Consider the following 21812-nt stretch of genomic DNA (forward strand, 5'->3'; position numbering starts at 1 on the left):
GCTGCTGGAGGCTCAGACATGCTGACTGTTGGGCCAGATCACAAATTTCTCTGTTCTTTACAACAACTTCAGATCCAGCTCTTTCAGATCCATGCTGACCCACCTTTTCCATCTTTTTTCCGTACCTTCTTTTAATCCTTTTTGTTTTTCTAATCATAGCTCTAATGCCCTTTTATCAAAGCTTTTTGTGGTCCAGCTCCCTTTTCCAGTTACACTAGTGTGAACCCAGAGTACATCTGCTGTGTAATTGGGATCATAAGATATGAGATGACTGCACCTTCCAGGAGCCAGAGACAAAACCCATGTCACCACATCATCAGCATCTTTCTCGCCGTTGTTTCCAATATCAAAGAGAGATTGTAGTCTGGGAACAGTGATACCAGTCATCAGAGTGGGAGTTAAGTTGCATCATTTACCTACTTCAACCTTCTCCAGATGCTTTTCAGCCATTAATTAAGTATAGGAGCCCAACAAAGACAAGGGTTATCATTTTCAGGGTGAGGCACTAAGAAGGCAGCAATGTTCTCAAAGGCACACACGAAGAGTCCCCCTGGCTCTGTGGTAAAACCCCACATTGATTTTATTGGCTCAAAATCAACAATAGCAGTGGAAAAAAAAAAAAAAAATCCCTGTCTCTTGTCTGTGTCTTACCAGAATGTTGATCCCACTGGGAAAATGGGTGCCACAGAATGGGTACTGAGTCTTTGCCATGCCATGGTTGTGTCAAATTTGGAGTTGGTGTTTTGTTGAATAGGGTCAGAGGAAATATAATATCCATGACAAGCCACTCCATATGGCCCTGGCTTCACTGGGGCTATCACATTTCCCCTTCCAGCCCACGACAGCAAGCTTCAGGTCCCTCAGGATTTGGGGATAGATTTTCCCCTTCCATGCTACTGTTGAGTCCCAAAGGGATTTACTGATGTTGGTCGTCAGTCCAAGCTAAGCACAGCTTTGGTGCTGCCAAACATTGAAAACAAAAGTGTGAAGAACTTGATCTGTTCTGTGTTCACCCACCTCTCCTGAAACACATCTGATGCCATAGTAGCTTAAAGGATTCTGCTTCATGCCGTGTGTCATGAACTTAAAAAAAAAAAAAAAAAAAAAAAAAGAAGCCTGGAAAACTTCCCAGACTGTGCAGTGCATCTGTTTTTGTGCCCTAAGAAAAGGGTGAAGGTGGTAGGGCTGTTTCCTTTAATTTTCTTGGCTCATAAGTATGCATCATGTCCTCACACTGGACTAGTCTGCTGGTCCATCCCAGCTGTGTGTTTCATTAAAAAAACTTTGTATTGATGTGAGATGGAGAACCCTATGGCACTGAAAGACAGATGAAACACACTGTTTCTTGTCTCTTATGTATTCTAAATGCAGGTAGAAGAGTGTATGTGTAATGTACCTGTGTAATTTATGATCAATTTACTAGCATTAATTTACTAATATTTCTCCCTCAGTAATTCTAACAACTAGATAGAATTTTTTTTTTTTTTTTTTTTTTTTGTACAGCCTGTTCTGACAGAGAAAAATACACTGATAGAAATCTAATGGTGAGATGTACTAGAGAAAACTGGAAGCCCAGCCAGGACTAATTACTGCAACCTCAGACCTGGCTGTTATCTGCATGGCAAGGCTCTGTGCAAGCACAGGGGCTGACAGGGTTAGTAGGGGAACAAACTAATGCAGAAACAGGAATGAAAGGTTGCACTTGTGCAACTCTGATGGCCCTGAAGATACTTCAACAGAAAATATTATGCCAGCAAGTTTTGGTACACAGACACTACTATTTAGTTGTAATATCTGCTACTAATAAGTACAAAGAAATAAGGCTGGAAAAATTAGGACCTTACAGGCACTTTCAAACGCATGACTGGACACAGTTATGTAATTGTCTGTGTTGCTATAAAGGCAGGGGTATATCCTTGAGAGATAGTTATTCCTTTGAGAGTTTGGGACCTGAATTTCCTACAATGAATGCACTCTAGTGTGGGCTGGTCAGGATGGAGAAAGCTTCCTCATGCAGAATACCAGCTCCATGTGCCTTTTCTTACATATCAACACTGGCTCTAGGAGGTCCCTGTGATCCCTTCTCTGCACCCCTGCACTGCCACATCATCCCCAAAGGTGTGCTCTCAGTTAGACCAGGGACAAAATAACCCTCCTGCAACCTCACTGCCAACCAAAACCCCATGGGGATATCCCACTGCTCAGTAATGCAGCCCCAAGCACCCCACACATCCAGGTTACCCATGGTGGCTGCACTGGCAGACTCTACAGGACAGATGTGCTGGGGATGGGATTGTGGTTGGGACAAGGGTGCACTGCTCTGCGCCACGGGAAGCAGGGAAATGAGGAAAACACAATGTCCATCTGCACAGGACACTGGCACTGGCTGACCATGCGTGCTGCAAACTGGATCCAGAAGTATTTTGCAGCCACTCCCCTGTACAGACAAGCCCAGCCAGGCTGATTGTTGGAGTGTTTTTCTTGGCCGCAAGTCCCCACGTCAAACCAAGGGTGTAATTTATCTCTGGTGGTGGCAGCGCTCGCCAGAGCGAGGAGCAATAGCAGCAGCCCTGGAGGCCCTGGCTCGTGGGGGCTCTCCCTGGCCTTTGCTTCACATTCTTCCCCCTCTCACACAGTAACAAGAGCCCTGGAAAAGAGGCTGCTGCAGCCAGAGTGCCTTGGATGAAAACAGATGGTGCACAAACTGCTGGGCAAAATGCATCATGCTTTGGTGCCCAGGGAGGAGCACACTACCAAAGCAGACTTGAGAAGTCTGTTGATCTTCCTTCTTGAAGTTTTGAAATGCAGCAGTAAAGAAAAATCATCATTTTTCAGCTGGTTTTGGTTTGCTGCTGGGGTATGTCCGCTCCTCACATGAATCAGAAGCTGTGGCAAACACAATGTGCTGTGCCTCTGGCGGGTACATACCATCCCCATTTCTTGCAGCTTGATGGAGAACAGCAAACCCTTCATTGGGCAGGGCATGGACAAAGAAAGCCTTGTTGCCTGTGGGGCTCTGTCATGCCGATGTTTCTTTTCCACTTGTGCTCCTAAGTCACCAACGAGCCCGTTTGTACCCATTGGAAATAGAAGTGTGAAACTAATAACTAAAAATATAAACTCTGGAGGGAAGAAGATGAGTCAGGAGGGAGGGAAGACCGAGAGAAGCCAGAGTGATGCAATTTACTGAACCTGATTCATGATGCTGGCAGGGAGCTCTCTGCCAGAGCCAGATGAATCAGATTCCCTTTCAGTCCGTGCTGGCACCACACTTAGTTTGGTGTCACCATGGGTAGAACAAGAGTAGATATTGGGAAGCATTACTGTGCAGAGAGTGAGTGTCTGCTGAAACTGAAACAGCTTGTCATTTTAACAATAAACTCCCTGAATAGAGTAAAAGGAGGGAAAATGAAATATGCTGGTGTGTCAGGTCAGAGCTTCTCCTGAGAGCCAGGGAGGGTGTTCCTCACCCAAGCTGGCAATCTGGCTGCTACAGGTTTTTTAATCTCTGTCTCTTGATGGGGCTGGAAGAGATGCTGTTGCAGATCAAAGTCAAATATTTTGAGAAAATATTTCTAAGAAAAAGTGCAGTTGAGCTAGCATTTTTGTCTAGATTCTCAAAATTTGTGGACCATACTCAGCAGTTTGTATGGTGGAATGGACACACGGCCTTTGGCATGGCAGACAAGAACACAGGAGAAAGGATGTCCCTGTACTTGTAGAGTTTTTCTGGATGTTACAGCTTGCAGTGGAGCCTGGCCAGGGACTTCTAGAGCTCCAGCTGATCTCAGGATCTCAGGTGTGTTATCCCCATGCAGTGCAAAGATCAGTGTGGCACCTGAGAAGCAGCAATCTTGTGGTCCAGGTGTCCATTCAGCAAAGAACTAAGGTATGTGTTTTATTTTCACCCTTGCTCCAATCTGGTGGCAATTAGAAGGCCATACACACTTGCTCCAGTGTTTTAGTGAATTGTGTCTTTTACAGCCATTAGTTTCTGGGGATTTAGATCATGCCCCAAAATAAGGTGAAGAAAAGGTTTAGAAAACATTTGTGCTAAAAAGACCTCTATATTTTAGGATTTGGCCAACTGCCACAGTTTGCTGATAGAGATGTTCTCTTCTCCTACATATTTGTTGTTCTGACTCAAAAATTATCCATGACAAACACGTTCATCAACAACTGCAAAGCACTCCCAGCCTCTCCAGATGTCAGATCCAAGTGCGTGCCTGTTCTTGCCTGGCTAATAAAGAAAACTGGCAAAGTTTTGTTTATCTGTTTCTCACCTGTGTCATTATGACACTCAGCTAAAGCAGGAGCAGTGAATATAGCCAGCAGAGACAGGAGCTTACAAAACCAGCCTATTTTTAGCCAGCCTTCCTTCCATGCCGTGGAGGAAACGAGGCATTTAGTACGCTCTGCTTGATGTGGGATTCATGGTGTGGTTTTCCCCACCCTTGCTCAGATGATCCTGCCTCATCACCACGCTGATAATCCTTTCTCAAACCCGTATCACATGTCTGGGCAGCCAGCCAGCCTACCTGTCTGAGAAAAACAGAGCTGCCACACCCTGAGCTCCGAGATGATGACCCATTGCCAGGAAACATCAGCAATAACTGTTTGGAAAGCAGATGCTGGTCAAATTTCACATGCAGCCATCTTTCTCTGCTGCATCCCTGCCCAGCACAGATCTTTTGTAGGTGCCACAGCCCTGATCCTGCTTGGTACCTCCCAAGCACTGGGAGCTGCCTGGTGCCATGGCATAACCCCATGCAGGAGATGCTCTTTTTATGTGTGACACACCAACAGCATCCTTTCACACTATCAGAAAACTGGTACCATGGAAATAACAACCCAGGTTCATGGCATGGGGGAATTTTGTTTCCTTAGCCAAAAAAAAGCCTGAAAAAAAAAAAAAAAACAACCCAAACATTTTGCTAATCAGAGAGGAAAGCCTTGTTTGGTGGAGTGCTCTGTTAGTGTTCTGGTTGTATTTGTTTCTATTAGGTAGCATATTTTCTATTTCTATTTCTATTCTATTTCTAGCATATTTTCAGTTTCTATTAGGTATCTAGAAGTCCCAAGAATGTCTCTGATGTGGTAAATAGAAAGAGTAGTAAGAACCACAAAACTAGTTTGTTTACTAAACAAGTAAATCTGTGCAAGCAGACAAACATTAGGAAAATGCTACTACTGGAATAGTCACATTTATAAAAGAAAATATTTTCACCAAAACTATGTCAAATATATTTTGAATAAATCATATTTAAATACGGTCAGAGTGTAGTCCTAAAATATTTGCTATAACCTTATAGTGATTCAGTTGGTTTATCTAATCACCAGGTAACCAGCAGAGAGTCAGACTGTATCTTTTGTTGGGTGGAGAGATATGAGCTATTCCTTGAGTTGTCTCCTTGATTCCAACAAGTCAACTTAGGCAATAATAGGACTCAGAGTCTGACAAGCAATTTCTGACTTTCCATTGTTATGGAAAATATAATCCTAAACTATTTACAAAAGAAAACAGAAATAATCAGGCATTTAAAGAAAGAAAAAAGTGCTCCGCTTTTAGACTATCAAAATCTTACAGACTGTGTTTTGTAGACTATAACTTCTACCAGAATAAATAGCGAGAAAATTTATTGCGGCATGTAGATAAACATAGTTTTTTGTATATTTTACGAAGAAAAATATACTGTAGAAATTTTAGATTCCTGCCATTTTTGTAGACGTGACTTTAAGACTACAAGTTGCTTGTTTTAAAACAGGTCAATCTCTGCATAAACTAAAGAGCAGATTTGTAATTTATTGATACTCTTCTGCCAGCTAAGCACTCTTTAGCACTACTCTTTAGACTCATTCCCCCAGTCATCACTGTTCTGCTTCAGCAATATTTTATATTAAAATGTGTATCTTTTCCCGTTTAAAAAAAAAAAATTAAATTGCTAATTTCCTCCTGCTCTGCAGGGAAACCCAGGAAAATATTCCCTTCTTCCAGAGTGCCGTGTTGTCCAGCCAACAGACCGAATACAGAGCGTAGGACACGTTGAATTTGCAAACATACACTGCACAGCACAGCTTTAAGCCATTGTAAATGCCGGGTGGATTGGATCATGCAGGAATCCTGCTACCCTGAGAAATGAAGGACAAGCTCGTGAATTAAAGCATGCAACCCGAAAGAGGTCATTTAGACACAGCTTGAATTTAATTTGTTTAGAAAGTCAAAGGCTTCTTTAAGCATAGCTTCGACATGTGCAGGAAAGTTTAGAGGAGGTAACGACAGGCTTTTCTTAACTCTATTTTTCCTTATCTGATTCATGCAGCATCAGAGAAAGCCACACCCCAGCAGCTGCAGGGTTTGCCGGGGAGGCTGAGTCGCAGCGAGCGGAGCACGGGAAAGCAGAAGCAGAATACAGAAAAGTATAGAAAACGTAAGCCCACCACTGGCTGGAGATCCTTGCCAGTTAGGAAGAACTAGATGAAAGCAGTCACACATCTTGGTAGATTGTGGTGGTACAGCAATAACAAGAGAGGAAAACTTTGTCTTTTCAGAGGATCCCGGTGCAGAATCAATCCCAATCCAGAGGAGGAGACGGAGACTTTGTGATTCTGTGCTGCAGGAAAAGTGCAGCTCGACTGACACTAAATGCTGACACACTCCTCAGCCTCTCAGTGAATATACATCCTTGGATGCCAACCAGATTATTCCGGGCTGCCCTGCATTGCATTATGCCTCAGTGCTCGCTGCTGGCAGAGCTGAGTTCAGGTCATTGCAGAGAGGGAAGAGGAGTGGTGAGGATGCTCCTCGCAGAGTCTGAACACGCTTAGGGAGATTGATGAGGGCTGCCCGATTGGCTGCTGCGCTCCCCGAGCTCCAGCGGAGAGGCCACGCTGCCATGGGAGCACAGCAGCCTCCTGGTGATGGAGAGAGCCAGGGGGAGTGGGGCTGGGAAGTGTTCTGTGAGGAAAAGCAGGGAAGCATGCAAGAAGGGTGAGCAGACCCTGGGATTTTCCCCTCCCTGTGAGCAAACCCCCCCCCCCCGCCCTCCACCTCACCCACCCCGAAATCAGCAGAAGGGAATCCCACTCCTCTGCTTAAAATTACATTCTTGAACCCTGGACACTCATGAGAAGAAGGGGTTTGGGACACATCTTGGAAATAAACTTGTATTCATGGCCAGCTACTTACCGCCACCAAGAATGAAAGAGAACAAGTTATAAATTATATGTAGACTTTCTGTGTTGAACTTATTGTAATGCTCAGACATTTCATCAGTAATCTTTAAAAAACAGGAAAACCATGCTGCCCATTCCACATGTAACCAGCCTGGGGCCAAAACCAGCTGCTGTGCAAGAATGTGCACTGGGTCTGATCCAGAGCCCACTGAGATCTACAGGACAAGTTTCCCTGATCTTAGTGGAAGCTGAGCAGAGGATGAGAGCAGCCAGTGCGAGCCAGGAGACCAGGGCTGCTAAATGGGAATGTGTCCATAGCATCGCCCCTGTTTTCTGGCTGTGAGTATTGCAGTGGTATTGGTGAAGAGCACAGGGTGGGAAGGGACTTCAAGGCTTCGTGCTAGAGTTGGCTTTCTTGGTATTTACGGCAAGGAAGGCAAGAAGTGTGGCTGTTCTGCTTGGCATGGATTATGGTAGCCCTTAGTTTGTGCTGAGGAGCACAATCCCCATGACACCAGTTAGCCTGGCCCCACCAGCTCTGTGGGGACTTGGTGCCTCAAAGATCACAGGAGAGGTGACTCCCTCCAGAAGTCAGGTTTGTGGACTTCTGCAGCCAGAGTTCAACTCGCACAGCTTTAGATAGCTACAGAATAAAAGCTTCCTGCTGTGTCCCACTGCAGTCAAAGGACTGTAGTAATCCAAGCTTATTTTGTAAATTGTATCTCTAATCTTTATATTCTGCCAACTATGCCTGATAGCATAAATCCTTGAGCAGCAGAGCCAGTCCAAGGCCCCAGCTTGTCATGGCTCAAACATGGAGAAGATGGATCAGAAGCCAGAGCAGTGACTCAGGGATTCTCTGTGCGCATAGGATGTGGTTTCTCTCTATTTGCAGAACCAGCTGATCAAGAGAGTAGTGTGGTATCTGACAAGTGAATTATTCTTAGTTCAGCAGAGGAATAAAAATCCATGTGTTCTTCCCTACTGTTGAAAGCCCTTTAAAGACATGCTTTTGAACATAGTAAAATATTTTGTGAAGATGACAACAGTTCAAGGAAAAATGCAGATACAAGCACATGTGCACACACACAGAGGAGAACAACTCAGCTGGAAGATCTCCCTGTTTACTCATTTCAGCCATATGTTTGCACCTAGAAAGCCAAAATACTTCTCGGGACAGATATTTTTGGTTAGCTTCATTTTTGCTTCTGGTATCAGTAGTGGATTCCTGTACAATGCAGAAAGTGTGCAGGATAAGGAATGCACCAATGTGTCACTATGCAGCACAGGAAGCAGAGGGGCAGGACCTGGAAGAGATCCATAACTGGGGACTAGATTTAAATGAGGTTTCAGAGCTTGAAGCATGACATGTGCAGAAATGAGTCCAGCACTGTGCTGCCAGGCACCCCAGCTCTCTGCTTGGGCTGCTGCCTTGTGCTAAACACAAATACCCTCTGAGGGAGGATATTTGTTTCTGTAGCTCAAGAGATTGGATCTCTCCCACACAGTTCAGTCCATCTGGATTCCTGAGCCTAGTGAGCTGCTGGATCTCCAGAGGTGTTTTGTTAGGTATCCTTGGAGCTTAATTTAGCCACGGCAGCAGGTTTGGGTTTCTCCACCCGCAGTGGTTATGGGGTGGTACCCACTTTTGTCATAACACACCAGTCCATGGAGCACCCTTCTGGCATGCAGGTGGTCTGGGTTCAGTTCCCAGCTCTGTGAGGGTGAGGGTTTGGATTCACATATTCCTTACCTCAGAAGAACCAGAGACATAAATATGGAGCTTCATTGGATCTGGAAAACATTCTTTCTTGAAAGAAGTTTCTTAAGAAAGCTCTGTGTCTCTTGCTGGCTGAGTTCGTTCCATCAGAGTCTTTACAAATGCAGACGAAGGGAGAGTGACAGCCCCTTCCTGCAGGAATGGCCATAAATCAGTAGCTGCTTGCCCATGGACCAGATGTCACCACAGTCTCTGCTGAAACAAGGTCTGGGGTGCTGATAGAAGGGACCAAAGATTTAGAACTGCACAACCACACAGACCTGCTGGCCACCCTCTGCAGGGCCACAGCTCAGCCTGTCCTCCCTAGGCTCTTCCCAGCCTTCCTGCTGCTCTCTGCAAGCATTTTCAACCTGTCAATGGGGCTAATGCTACAGTTTTCTGAGCACGCCCTTTCCCTGTAAAATCCAAGCATCTTGTCTGCTGGAAATGTCCTCCCTCCATTGCTCATTAGTTCAGCCAGGTGGAGATGCCCTCAGGGCTGGCAGCTGAGTCTGGTGGCCTCAGGGCATGTGTGTCATGGAAATATCCACAGATGACAGAAGAACAGGGAAAAGCAATTGCAAAGTGCTAATGCTCCCTCAGGGGCTGTGAACAAAAATAAGATAAAAAGACAATACCAGACCTTTCTCGTGACATTTCATACCCCAGAAAATTTACGGTGAGGGAGGAGCAATCCCTGGTGCAAATGGTTTTGGGAACACTGCCTGTTGGGAAGGGTAGCCTTTTTCCATGTGCTGTGCAGCCTTGCTGCTCCTTGTCCCTTCAGTGCTTGTCATGGCTCCTGGACCAGGCTGAGCTGGACTGAGCAATGTCCCAGAGCAAGGCAGAGTTTGGTGGTGTGGTATTTCTGGGCTCTTTGTTTCCAACTGAGTCTACAAAGACCCAAAAGTGAGACATTGAGGGGAGAAAGTTCGCATGACTAAGGAAGAGAGAAACTGAAGTGTCATCAAGTTTTCAAGTTTATTTTCATTGCAGGCTTATTTTCAAGGATTTTTTAATAGTGTTTGGAAAGATAAACGTCCCTCTGAAGGGAGATTCCTCTAGAGATGGGCGTTGCAGACACACACACCTCTCTGTTAGTGCTCAAGGAGCCTGGAGGATGGATACATTCCGGTTTCTCCATTTTCTTCTGTACACAAAGGTACGTGATGCCCATCCTAGGTACCTTAGGGCCCCTAGACATCTACCTGGGGCTAGCAGATGTGATGTGACCCAGGACCCAGGATAAACCTGTCCCCTTCCAGAGAGGCCAGCAGAGGCAAGGCAGCGTATCCTGGTTGTCTCAGAGAGCATGACTTGCCTACATTGGGACAGCTGAACCTGGCCAGGGAGGCTGCACTTTGACATTGTTAAAGCTAAGTCAACACATCTGTTGTGGATCTTGACAATCCCAATAATGGGCAGATCAGAATTGTTCAGAGATGCACATTTATTTTTCTACATTCATTCCTACTTGTTTTGTTTGAATTACTCTTTCCCTTGCAGTTCAACTCATGCAAACAGTGAAGCACAAATGGAGATGGCTCTTCAAAGGAGCTGGTGTTTCTGTCCTGTGTGTATTTCCTGGATAGCAACACCTCACTGGGCTTCTTGTTAGAAACTTCCTCCTCTGGACGTGTGACCCAGTTCATGTCACAGGCTGGACTCCTCCAGTGGGATTTATGGCTCTGGCCTGGCACACCTCGTTCCCTCTGTGGTGTTGAAGGAGGGCAGCCTTGCAGGAGCACAATAGCAGGTGAGGTCAGGCACAGACCTGATCTCCTCGACTCTCACAGTAACACCGTAGTCCTGCCAGAAATATAAATACTGCCAGAAAGTAGTGCCTAGCAATACACTTTCTAGAGGTATCACAGAATAGTTTGGGTTGGAAGGGTTCTTTAAAGGTGGTATAGTGAAAATCCCCTGCAGTAATCAGGGACCTCTTCAAATAGATCAGGTTGTTTAAAGCCCCGCCCAACCTGACCTTGAACACTTCCAGGTGTGGGGCATCTGCTGTCTCTCTGGGCAACCTGTATTTCACCAGTTCCATTGCAAAAAACCCTTCTTAATATCTAATCTTTTAGTTTGAAACCTTTCCCCTTTGTCCCACCACTCCATGCCCGTGTCAAAAGTCCCTCTCCAGCTCTCTTGGAGCCTGTTCAGGCACTGAAGGTGCTATCAGGTCTCCCTGGAGCCTTCTCTTCCCTGAGCTGAGCAACTCCTGCTCTCTCAGCCTGTAGGACAGGTGGTCCAGCCCTCTGATCTTTTCCATTGCCTTCTCTGGACCCGCTCCAGCAGGTCCATGTTCTATCCTGAGCAGTTCCTCAGAATGTCAGCACTCACCATGGCCCCACACACCAGTGTGTTCAGATGACTTTGCCCTAGGTCAGTGTGTACAGGAGGAAGAATTCCAGCTGTCCTTTCGCTCTGCAGTTTTCATACCACTGAAAGGTTAATGAGGCTGAATGCCTCCCTGATCCTCAAATACTTGGGCAAACATGGGGAGCACAGCTCGTGCCTTTGAAGCTCAGAGCTGGAGGAAGGCTGCTCAGCCACGGGCATCTGTTCCCAGCGGGGCCGGCTGCGTGAGCCCTGCAGTGTCTTCTCCAGCCCTGCAGCTGCTCTGCAGCAGCACATTGCTGAACTGGGAGCAGCTTCTTTGTTCCCATGGGAGTGGATGTCGCTGTCACTCTGCACTGGAACTTTCCAGGTTGTCTCCCAGCCTCGATTCCTACGTGCATCCCAGCATTTGCCCTCTACATCCACATTAATAGACTTGCTCTTTTGAGGGCCCAGATTCTTCTCTCTTCATTCCCTTCCTTCTTGCTCTCAGTGTCCTTCTGTTCTTTCCCATTGACCCTCAGTGGTTGGTTATTGATCAGATGGTGCTGCCACTGCACGGGCAATTACGGAAAATGGGTGCCAGGAGATTTTTCCACTGAGGTCTGTTGGGATCAGAGCGGGGATGCATTGCCCTGGGAAACATGTTCACATTTCCATGTCCAACAGAAGGCTCAGCTAGTTCTTTCTCAGCCTTCCCTCTCCCCTTCAATGGCCTCCTGAAGTGTGCACATTCTTATTTGCTAGATGTCTTCTGCTTGGATTTATACTCTGGCCAATTCAGCTATTTGAGATCTGCAAAGTTCTGCAACATCTCCTGAATTACCAATTTTCTTGTTTTCTTTATGTGACTCTGTGCTTTTTTTTCCTAGAGTGTTTTACATAACTTTCTACATGATTGGAGGTTTTAGTCTACGTGACATGGACCAGTTCCAGTGACTTTTCCCACCTCACTTTTGTGATCTGGTATCTGCTGAGTTACACAATCTCCTCCAACAGTAACATTCAGCTCATCACTCCCCCAAGGTAAAAATCTGCTTAGGGAGCTACTCTCATCTCAGATGCACAAACCTTTTCTGGCACAAATGAAATGGGAAAGTCAGACAACAAAGTTCCCTGGAGCCAAATGGGTGTCATTCATTCCTGCTATGTCTTGCTCTTTTAAGCAGTACAGCAAGAACAGAACAGGGAACTTAGAAGCAAGTTTAGAAGTTGCCTGAAATTGTTCCTACAGGCAAGCAGAGCTAATAATTGTACATGGGAAAATGAGATACAAAATATTTAAATATTTTGCCTGAAATAAAAAAAAAACCCAAAAACCTTCTCAACGTCAGCCTTCCAGCCCCATCTCTCCCTTTTAAATACATCTGTGATTTGCTCCACTATTGGAGCTGTGCACATGGAGCATCTAAAACGAACATACAAGGCATCCTCAATTTCTTCTGCAGCATCCCTGATGCAGAAGGAGCCCAGGTGCACTGGCCTTTAGTGTGCAGAGTCCAGGTGCATGAGAAAATGGACCTTTCCTAACAAAATCTGGCAAAGCTCTTTACACTGGTGTTTTCCTTCTAGCCTGAGATATTTTCCTTTCGTAACTTGGGACCACACCATTTTGCTGTATTAAGTGGAGACTCCAGAATTTGGTTCCTGACTGTAAAGGACCTTGTCATGGCAGTTTGCTCTCTTTTTTTAATGTGTATTTGGTGCATGTAAGTGAGCATGTACTGGTACATCCACGGGGCAGAGAAGAAAGAAAATATGCAGTGCCCAGTGAATTTCTGTAGGGTCATGTTTTGAAGTCCTGACTCAGCTGCTCTTTTGGCCAAGCTCTACTGACCAGCTGTTCAAAGCTATTTAGATACCGGATGTCTCAGTATAGTTCAGCATCTGTCTCAGGCTCACTGAGAACTGATAAGGACCTGTAGAGACTGATCCATTCATCATTATTATTTGTAAAGACATTGGCTTTTGCTGTTGATATAACTGGACTCTGTGTGCCTAAATTTTTTTTTTTTTTCCTAGAGAATTTCTACTATTGCTCTTTGTGCCTTTTAGAAGAGTCCCCTCTCTGCTGTCAGATTTTAGCCTCCTCCTCTTAAGCCTCTAGGCAGAGATCAAGGCCTGGGCAGAAGAGATTTCACTGCTTTAAACAGTGAGAAAAACTTAGGCCAGGTTAAGTCTCCTGCACTCTCATCACACTATAGTAATGCTAAAGTGCAGTACAGGTGTTCCTAGTAAAATGCACTTGCTTTCAGGTTTGCTTTTTGAGACAATCAGGTGTAAAAGCTCAGTGTTTTACCCCAAAATACTCTTAGTTAGGGTTCCATTAAAATAACTTTGAAAGTTTCATTAAAATATGTCTGAAAAATTCTGAGTGAGATATATCAACCTCAACTCTATAAAAGCTTTCATTTTTACAAGAAACTATCTGCATGCCCTGATTTGTCCAGTTATGAGGATGATTCATTTATCTCTTTCTGTTTCAGCCATTTGAGTACTAGAAAATCAGTTACAGAAATTTCTTCCCTTTCACAAGGACACATTTTTCAGTGTTACATTCCTTGGGCTATGAAGAGGTATTGGTTGCCTAAAATCTGCTAGTTTTCCATAGCTGTTTCCCAATCTCCTCTTCCCAGATGAAGAGAAAATATCAGTGCAGGAAGGCCTTTTATTCCACAATGGTCAGATCAGTGCTCCTCCGTTAATGAGTCAAAAGCTGCCCAGATGACAGGCATTGCCCAGATAGAAAGGGTTTTAGGGGCTGCAGGGCTGAGTATTTCAGGACTTTACCTCTTCTATTTCTCTATTCAGTTCTGTTTGGAGTCATGTGCAGATTCTGAGAGAACTCAGCATGTAAAAGTAGGACTCACCAAGGCCAACAAGGAGCAATCCCCTAAGTTAGCCTGAAGGAAATGGCAAGGAGAGTAGCAGGGACCTGCAAAGAGATACAGACACTTAGCTCTGAGAAGTACCTGCTCTCACCTGGAATCTGCAACCATAGATTCTTCCCTGGAGATATGTCCAAGCCACCCTTTTGTCACAAAACACAGCTGGGGAGAGGCCCACCTGCCTTTGCATGGAGTAGTTCAGTGTTTGCAGGACACTTCTAGAGGGTGAGAAGCTGAAGAGCAATTCCCTCCATTTCCTGGAGAAGGGTGCCTGAAGGTGACCTCTCACTGTGTGAGAGCCCTGAGAGCATTGGCTGCACCATGGAGTAGGAGAGAGGCACCGTGCCCTGCATGAAAACACCCCTAATCCAGCAGCAAAAGTGTGTGAACTGGGCTCTGGCCAGTCTGGGAGAATGCTTTGGCTGGTGGGCATCTCTTCTTTCTGTGTTACCCGAGGCTGTGTTCCAGAGTTTGCTGCCTTGGAGGATGCCTGAAGTGAGTCTTTCATGACTCATCCCTGCAATACAATCTCCCACATGAAAAAGGCCTTTTGACTCCAGGGTTTCAAGTGCTGTCTCAGTGCTGAAATCTGCCCAGTCCATCTTTGCTGCAGGTCTTCTGTATGTGCTGCAGACTTAAGTGTCCCCTGAGCAGTGCCTCCCACTCCATTAGCCCGTGTTGCATCTGCTCCCTTGTTCTCTCAGCTTCCTCCATGGATCATTCCCCTGGTTCCTCAATGCTGGTTTTTTGAAAAAGAAAATTCTTTTACAGAGATGAGTTCATAACAAGTGGATCACCATCCTTTTCAGTGGGATTTCCACTGGGGCCATCGTTCAGAAGTGAGAATGCATTAAGGTCCTTTCTAGTGTTAGCTGACTTGCACAGCACACCCAGTGACACCCAGTGCCTGGCATGGGGTTAGGAGCTGCTTGTGATTTCCAACTTTGCTTTTGCCTCTGGAAAGAGGCTCTCATGGTGCTCCAAATGATGCTGTTTCACAAACAAAAGCATTTGCTCTGTTCTTTTATAATTTCCTGAGAGGGCGTGTTCATCTCCTTCCTACTTGTGGCCGTCATCCAGCGCCTGGATCCGTGCAGGAAATCTGCCTTGAACAACACGTGAGGGCTGCCAAGACATGCATTGCTGGTCCCCACAGGCACCAGCAGACAGCACTAGAATTATTTCTCCTTGGGAGAGCAAGTGGTACACGGTGTTCTCCTCCAAAGACCGGAGCACTTTCCTGTTGCACGGTAGCTCTGCTTGGGGACAGAGGGGGGACAGCGCTGGGGCTGCTGTGACACTGGGCAGAGAAGGCTGCAGGACCATTTTGGGTTGCAGCCTCCATCACACCCGACTGAGCTGTTTGCTGTCAGCTCAGCAGGCTCTGTCACAGTGGAGAGGGCTGTGGCTCAGGTGGGATCAGACACCTGAGCACACCAAAGGCTCAATTCCCAGAGAGCAGGGACTGAGGCAGGAGCTGTGGCTGCTCTCTGTGAGCGAGGGGCTTCACCCTTCTGCTTGCTTGTGCTGCAGACCAAGCTCAGCTCAGTCAAGGGCTGCAGGGAGAGTGTTTTTCTTTCTGCTCAAAAGACAACAAAGCCTGAAGCAGGTTTCATGCAGACCTTATTCTACTCTCCCTGGCAGCGAGAGCAGTGCCCCTCCAAGCCCAGCTATCCCATTTCCCACCAGGGAGAGGTATGGTCATGGCTATGGGATTTTTGCTCTTTTTTCTCACAGAGGAGGGCAGAGAGAGAAAGTTCTGGGGAGGGACATAGTTCTGAGTTGCCTGCTGTGGTTTCAACCAGGTCCTCAACAGGGCAGGAGCCTTTCAGCAGAGCTGCTGCTATTTATTTCATATGTGTGATACCTGAGAGTGACTCAGGCTGCTCCCACAGTGTTTTCCAGTTTCAGCCAGGCACAGGGGTGGGACAGCCATGCCACCAGAACACAAGGACACACCATCAGCTGCAGCCACTGCTATTCACCTGCCATAAAATTTGGGATCAGTTATCATTCTCATGTTGACAGAGGCCATGATCTGCACAGCACCACCTCTGAAAACAAGCCAGCTGTGAGGGCTCACAGGGAGGGCTGCTCTCCCTGGCTAGCCTGACACTTCCAGGCAGGCTGCACTGTTTTCCAGAAAATAGGGACAAAAATTCAATGCATGATGCTTTTGAACTGGTCTACCTAGGAAAATACTCTATGTGTGAATAAAAATGTGATCCCAAACAGAAAATGGTCACATAACTGAAACTCTGTGGGAGCTGAGGGTGGCTCAGCCCAGCATTGTGCCTTGCAGAGACTGTAAATTCTCAGCCAGAGACTCTGTGCTGGAGCAGAGCCCTCTCCAGCAGCGTCTGTCCTCTGCCCTTCTCCTGGTGTCCACCCACAGTGACCCAATAATTTCACTGGTTTCTTCACACTGTCAGTGGCTGACATTGCCACAGGTGTGCCACCACCCAGCCCAGGGTATTACCTGAACACTTGTGCCTCAGTGGGAGCAGTGCCCTTTCCAGGACTGCAAGGAGACACCTACAGCCAGCTGGATGGACACACCACCTTTCCCAGACCTCACCAGAGCTGAATCTTTTCTATCTGAATTCATCCATTCCTCCTGTTCAGTGACTCCACAGAATCTGGAGCTTTGGTCCAAGAACTGGGTGAGCCAGATTTGCTGAGTAATGGGATTCAAATCCAGGCTTGCTCACCAGGTAGCCCAGAGGGAGCTGTGGGAATCCCCATTGCATTTCCTGAAAACGGGTCTGCTGTGCAGCAAAAAGCTCAGACTCTGATCAGATAGAGAGGCACCACTGCAAATACGACTGTGATTTAGTGGTCAGGGTAAGCAGGTGGCTGCCAAACCTTATTGTACATTTTGCATTAAATATTTAGCACATAAAAAAAAGGAAGTGGTTTTCTGGAGCAGAGTGCCCCTTCTTCCAGGTGAGTGGCTTGACTGCTAAACCATCAAAGTCATCATTTTTTCTTTGATGCATGTGCTGAAGTTTTTTTGCTTTCTACAACCTGAAGGAAAAAGAATGACCTGTGAGAGGTAACTTGAAAAATATTTCACTGGGGAATACCAGAATACCATTATCCAAACACTGCTTTTTTGTTAGCTTATGGGATTTTTGTCCTGGCTTCAGCTTGCAGGATTTTGAATTATTTCATGATGCAAGACTACCCTAAGACTAACAGAGTGAAATGCTTTTTCTTCTAGACTGCTGCACCCCTATGAAAAACAAGGTGTTAATATGTCTGTTTACCACTCTGCTTCTCTCCGTGGTTTTGGTGGGAACTCTGAGCAGCCAAAGGTACAAAGAGATCCCACAAATTGATGGGAGAGGTGGGTACCTCCAGCTGCAGCACAGGGCAGCATTTAGCAGCAACACTAATTATCCAGAGGGGCTGCTGAGAGAGGCTGCTGTGGCTTCCCTACTGCATTAAGCCCTTCAATGAAAGCTGTTTTCTTTAGGAAGTCTAAAGGCTGCCTAGCACGTATCAGTGGGTAAGTGCCAGCACGTGGGTGTGAGGATGAGGAGAGGGTGCAAGGCTGGGGACCGCTCTGGGAGGAAGAAGGTGCAGAAGAGGAGGAACCAGAGGGAGGAAGCCATGGCTCAGTGTACAGCCAACAGGCGGGGTCAGGGACGGGCTGTTAGAGGGAACAGTATGTTGGAAAAGAAAATTATTTGGCTTTTCTGTTTTAAAGAAAAATAGTGTCCTCTGTGTAAGGCTGTGCTGGGACACCCTGTCCGACCTTGCTCTGAACCTGGGTGTGTGACCAGACATTATCTGGTGGGGGCCTTCTAGAGGTCTGCTGTAAAAACTGTTCAAAGGAGATATTCCTACCAGAGAAGGAGGAAGAGCTGTGCCAGGACCAGAAGTGAGGACAGAGCCCCACCGATGGTGACAATGGGTAAGGGCAGGATGGTGGCTGCCCAGCTCCCACACCTCAGGGCCACCCTGTGCACACCCCAGAGCTCTGCTCTGTCTGTAATTCGTTTTGCATGATTAGCTTGACATGATGTAACCCCTGTCCTTGTGACTCAGCAGGCCAAATATAAGCATCAAATAACTACAGAGTCATCTGATTTACAGGAGTCTCACTTATAACAGCTCATTACCGAGCCAGAAAGTATCTGTGAGCCAGCCAGCAGAGAGCAGATTGGAGAGCTTATGAAAGCAGATTTTGGGAAGACTTTCCTAGTCACGCCTGCAAAACCATCTACTTACAGCAAATAAGCAAAATCGTCTTGCCTTACCTTTTAAGTTTTCCTTTCTCACTTCACTTTGTCTCAGGAAGCAAAGTTTCACCAACCAAAGCCCATCTCGGGAATGGTCTAATGAGTCTGTTTAAAACCAAGTAAAAATGAAATCTGGCTGAGAGCTAGGTGAAGGAAGTAAAGTTTTCCACCAACACAGGGTGAGACCGAAGGAAACTCTCAGACCTGCAGGTCTGTCGATGGCAGAATTTTCATGTGGTGTCTCTGTGTCTGTTGGTGAGTCCTGTCACGAGCAGTCAGTGGCTGGAAACTCCAGCTGGCTGTGAAGTGTATTCACTCACAGGCCCTCTGCATTTATTGTATTACTTAAAGAGAGCCAGATCACCAAAAGTTTTCTTAAATCCTCCTACTGTGCTTTACAGCTCACTCCTAAAAAAGTTACATTGGGTCAGTGACTTGGGTGGTCAGGCTACGACATTTTCTGAATTACTGCAGCTAAAACTGCTCCCATGGACTATCCCAGCCACTAAACATGCCTCTTGACTGCATGAAAGCACCCATTTGACATCACCTGTCTTTAAGCTAGGTTAGGAAAGGAAATTGAGACATTCAAAAGTGCAATGCTGCTTGCATTCAAGTGTTGCCTAATATGATCCCTGCTATCATGTATTTCTCTTTATGTAATTTCTCTTTCTGGGCTGGTGCAGGTCTGCCTGTGCCCTGAAAACATGAACTTGGAGGGATGTGGCTCCAGCTGATCTCAGAGATCTTGTACTTATGGATAGAGAAGAAACATGCCTAAGCCCTTCTCGACATGGTACAATGCACACACCTCTCTAACAGGGTGTTTCCCTGACCTCCAGGCTGTAGGATACTTGGGATAAGGGGTTTCTGGGAGCTGAGATTGGCACTCAGGTCTTCCCACAGCTAGATGGGTGTAACTCCAATCCCTTGCAGCCTCTGAAGTAATAAAATGTTTTTATTCCCAATCTCTGGGCTGTGCCCAGCCCCATTTAGACGGGCCATACTCCCTACCTGCACGTGTCCTCAACTGCACATTGTCATGATGTAGGAAACACAGGTAAGAGATTCAGTTTTTAAAGAAAATACAGCATGTTTGGGTATATGCTTATACATGGGTATTTTTCATTCTCTCTCACTCTTTTTATGCAAAGCTGTCAGGGGAGACATCTGACAGAACCTCTTGGGCTTTGTCCATGGATGACCGGTGTTTGTATTTAAAAAAAAAACAATTTCAGAAAGGTTTAGCCTAGTTCACATGATTTATTGCTTCAGGATAAGGTTTTCTGGAAATCTGTGAGATCCTCCAGGATCAAAGCAGCCTAGCAAAGGCAAGGTGCTGTTATTACATCTTTAGTTGCCTTGCTTTCCCCATAGGGAGAAGTAATTGTGCATGCAGTTTGTGTCTGGAGGCAGTATATTCCACAGAAATGCCACTTATTGCTGCACTGCCTTTCATCTGCAGAGGGAAAAAGTGATGTGAAAATGCCTGGAGGAGCAGGAGTGTGGTAATATGAATCTCATTTTACCATGCCTAAAAGAACCCCATGCAGACAAGGAGTTGATAAAAGAGAGTCAACACTGAATAAAAATCCCCAATTAGAGCCCTATAAAAAACAGCAGTTCCATGGTGAAGTGGGTTAGCTCTCCCTGCTTTTACAGAAACCTGTGCTAGTGTGTGCTTGCTTGGCTTTTTTATAACCTATACCTCTCCCATCTTGAAGCCATGGCTTTCTTTCCAGGTAGCTGCATGCCACTTCCAGCAAAGCTCTGGTGTGGTGCTGCAAGGTCATTGCTCCAAGGCAGGGTGCTGAACTCCCCAGTCCCAAAATAAAGGGTTTTTACAACTCACAGTGGTTGCCATCACTTTAAATGGACACATCCAGTCAGCCCTGAACCTGATAGAAAACTGATGGTGCTCAGCAGCTCAGCCCTGGCTTGTAGCAGTCTGGAGACAAATCTCATTTTCAGGCTGGGTTTGGAAAGCAGCATATAAGTGGAGGGACAGCTTGTAGCTGCTGCTGTGGGGCCCAAGGTTTTGGGGAAGGCTGGAAGGCTCCAATTTGTGGAGATGCTCCCCATGGGCTGGGGCACAGCCCTGGTTTGCACCAGCCACCAGATCCCTTGTGCAGAGGGAGGTGTTCAGGACCATCCCCAGCTGAGCAGGGATCTTGTAGTAACCCCGTTGTCCCAGCTGCTTTTCTCATTCCTTGCACCACTGACACCCGTGGGGCAATTCCTCAGGCAGGGATGTGAAGTTACAGATTCACTTTCACGCTTCTGCCCTGGAGTCTGTCCTTGCAGTGCACCGTGGTGGGCTTCAGGTTTGCTTTTACCATCCCATTGCATCTGAGGGAGGTAAAGCATAAACAGCTTTTGCAAAACCACGCTCTCTGCAAATATCCCCTTAGATCAAGTGGATCTTTTCCCCACACAGACCTCCTTGCTCTCACACAGAGCCTTATCAGCAGAGGCTGATGGAGCAGGAGGCAGCAGCGAAGCTTCCAGTGATCTGGAAGGGACCTGAGTGCTCCCAGAGAAGAGCTGAGCTTTTAAGAACCCCTTTGCATTCAGTCTCTTCCTCCAGGTAACAGTTTATTTGTAACATCTGATTTTTCCCCTCAGCGCATTCATGCCACCTGCTCTTACAATTATTTCTGATTTTGCTCAGTGTGAATTTCTGCTGGGCCATTTATAATTAAGTGTCACAGGGTGCCACAGATCCTACTGTCAGAGTGAGCACACACTTGCTTTATTCACTAGGCCTATGTTAGGAAATTACTAGTTTGTGTTTAGAGGGAAAAAGGTGATATTTTTTCTTCATCCGCTCAAATTTTATCACATCACCATCAAAAATAAGGGCTGAATGGGATTTCTGAAAGTCATCCAGCCCTGGGCAGAGCCAGGACAGACTGAGCAACTAAACCCCTTTGGACTCTGCTTGGCCCCAGTGTAAAGGCACAGTCACAACATCACAGAGTAACCACTGCTCTGTAGTGGCAATTTGCAGAGTTTGCCTCACCTCGTAGCTCAGGAGCTCCAGGGCAAAGTTTTCATTTTACTGTGTGTCTGAAGCAAACATGCCTCCCCCAGATATGCTCCTGAAGGGGAGATTTCACTGTTGTTGTCACGAGAAAAGACAAAAGCAGCCTCCACATCTGCCCTGCAGAGTCCTGGTGGTCCCAGGCTGCAGGAGCAGCAGGCACAGGGGGTTTTTGGTGCTCTTGGGAGTGGCTGGATGAGCAGACCTGGCAGGAGGGTGCAGGGAAGGATGCTCCCATCCCTTCATCTCCATCAGCCCAGCAGCACCACTCTCCTCTCAGTGACAGACACACTGCCCCATGGCTGTAGCACCATGCCCATGGTACCACTGCCTCCGTGCCAAAACTCAAATCTACCTCTTCC

General features: G+C 46.4%; 1 protein-coding gene across 1 annotated transcript in view; it reads right to left on the bottom strand.

Moving 5' to 3' along the window:
- Window positions 1-6873, bottom strand: part of AHNAK2 (AHNAK nucleoprotein 2) — a 72101-nt gene extending 65228 nt beyond the window's left edge. Inside the window, exon 1 of the mRNA XM_030275110.4 lies at window positions 6439-6873. Coding sequence (XP_030130970.4) covers window positions 6439-6493 — 55 coding nt within the window. The 5' untranslated portion in view covers window positions 6494-6873. The remainder of the gene's footprint in view (window positions 1-6438) is intronic.
- Between the last annotated feature and the right edge of the window lie 14939 nt (window positions 6874-21812).

The sequence above is a fragment of the Taeniopygia guttata genome, chromosome 5, assembly GCF_048771995.1.
Source record: "Taeniopygia guttata chromosome 5, bTaeGut7.mat, whole genome shotgun sequence".
NCBI lineage: Eukaryota > Metazoa > Chordata > Aves > Passeriformes > Estrildidae > Taeniopygia > Taeniopygia guttata.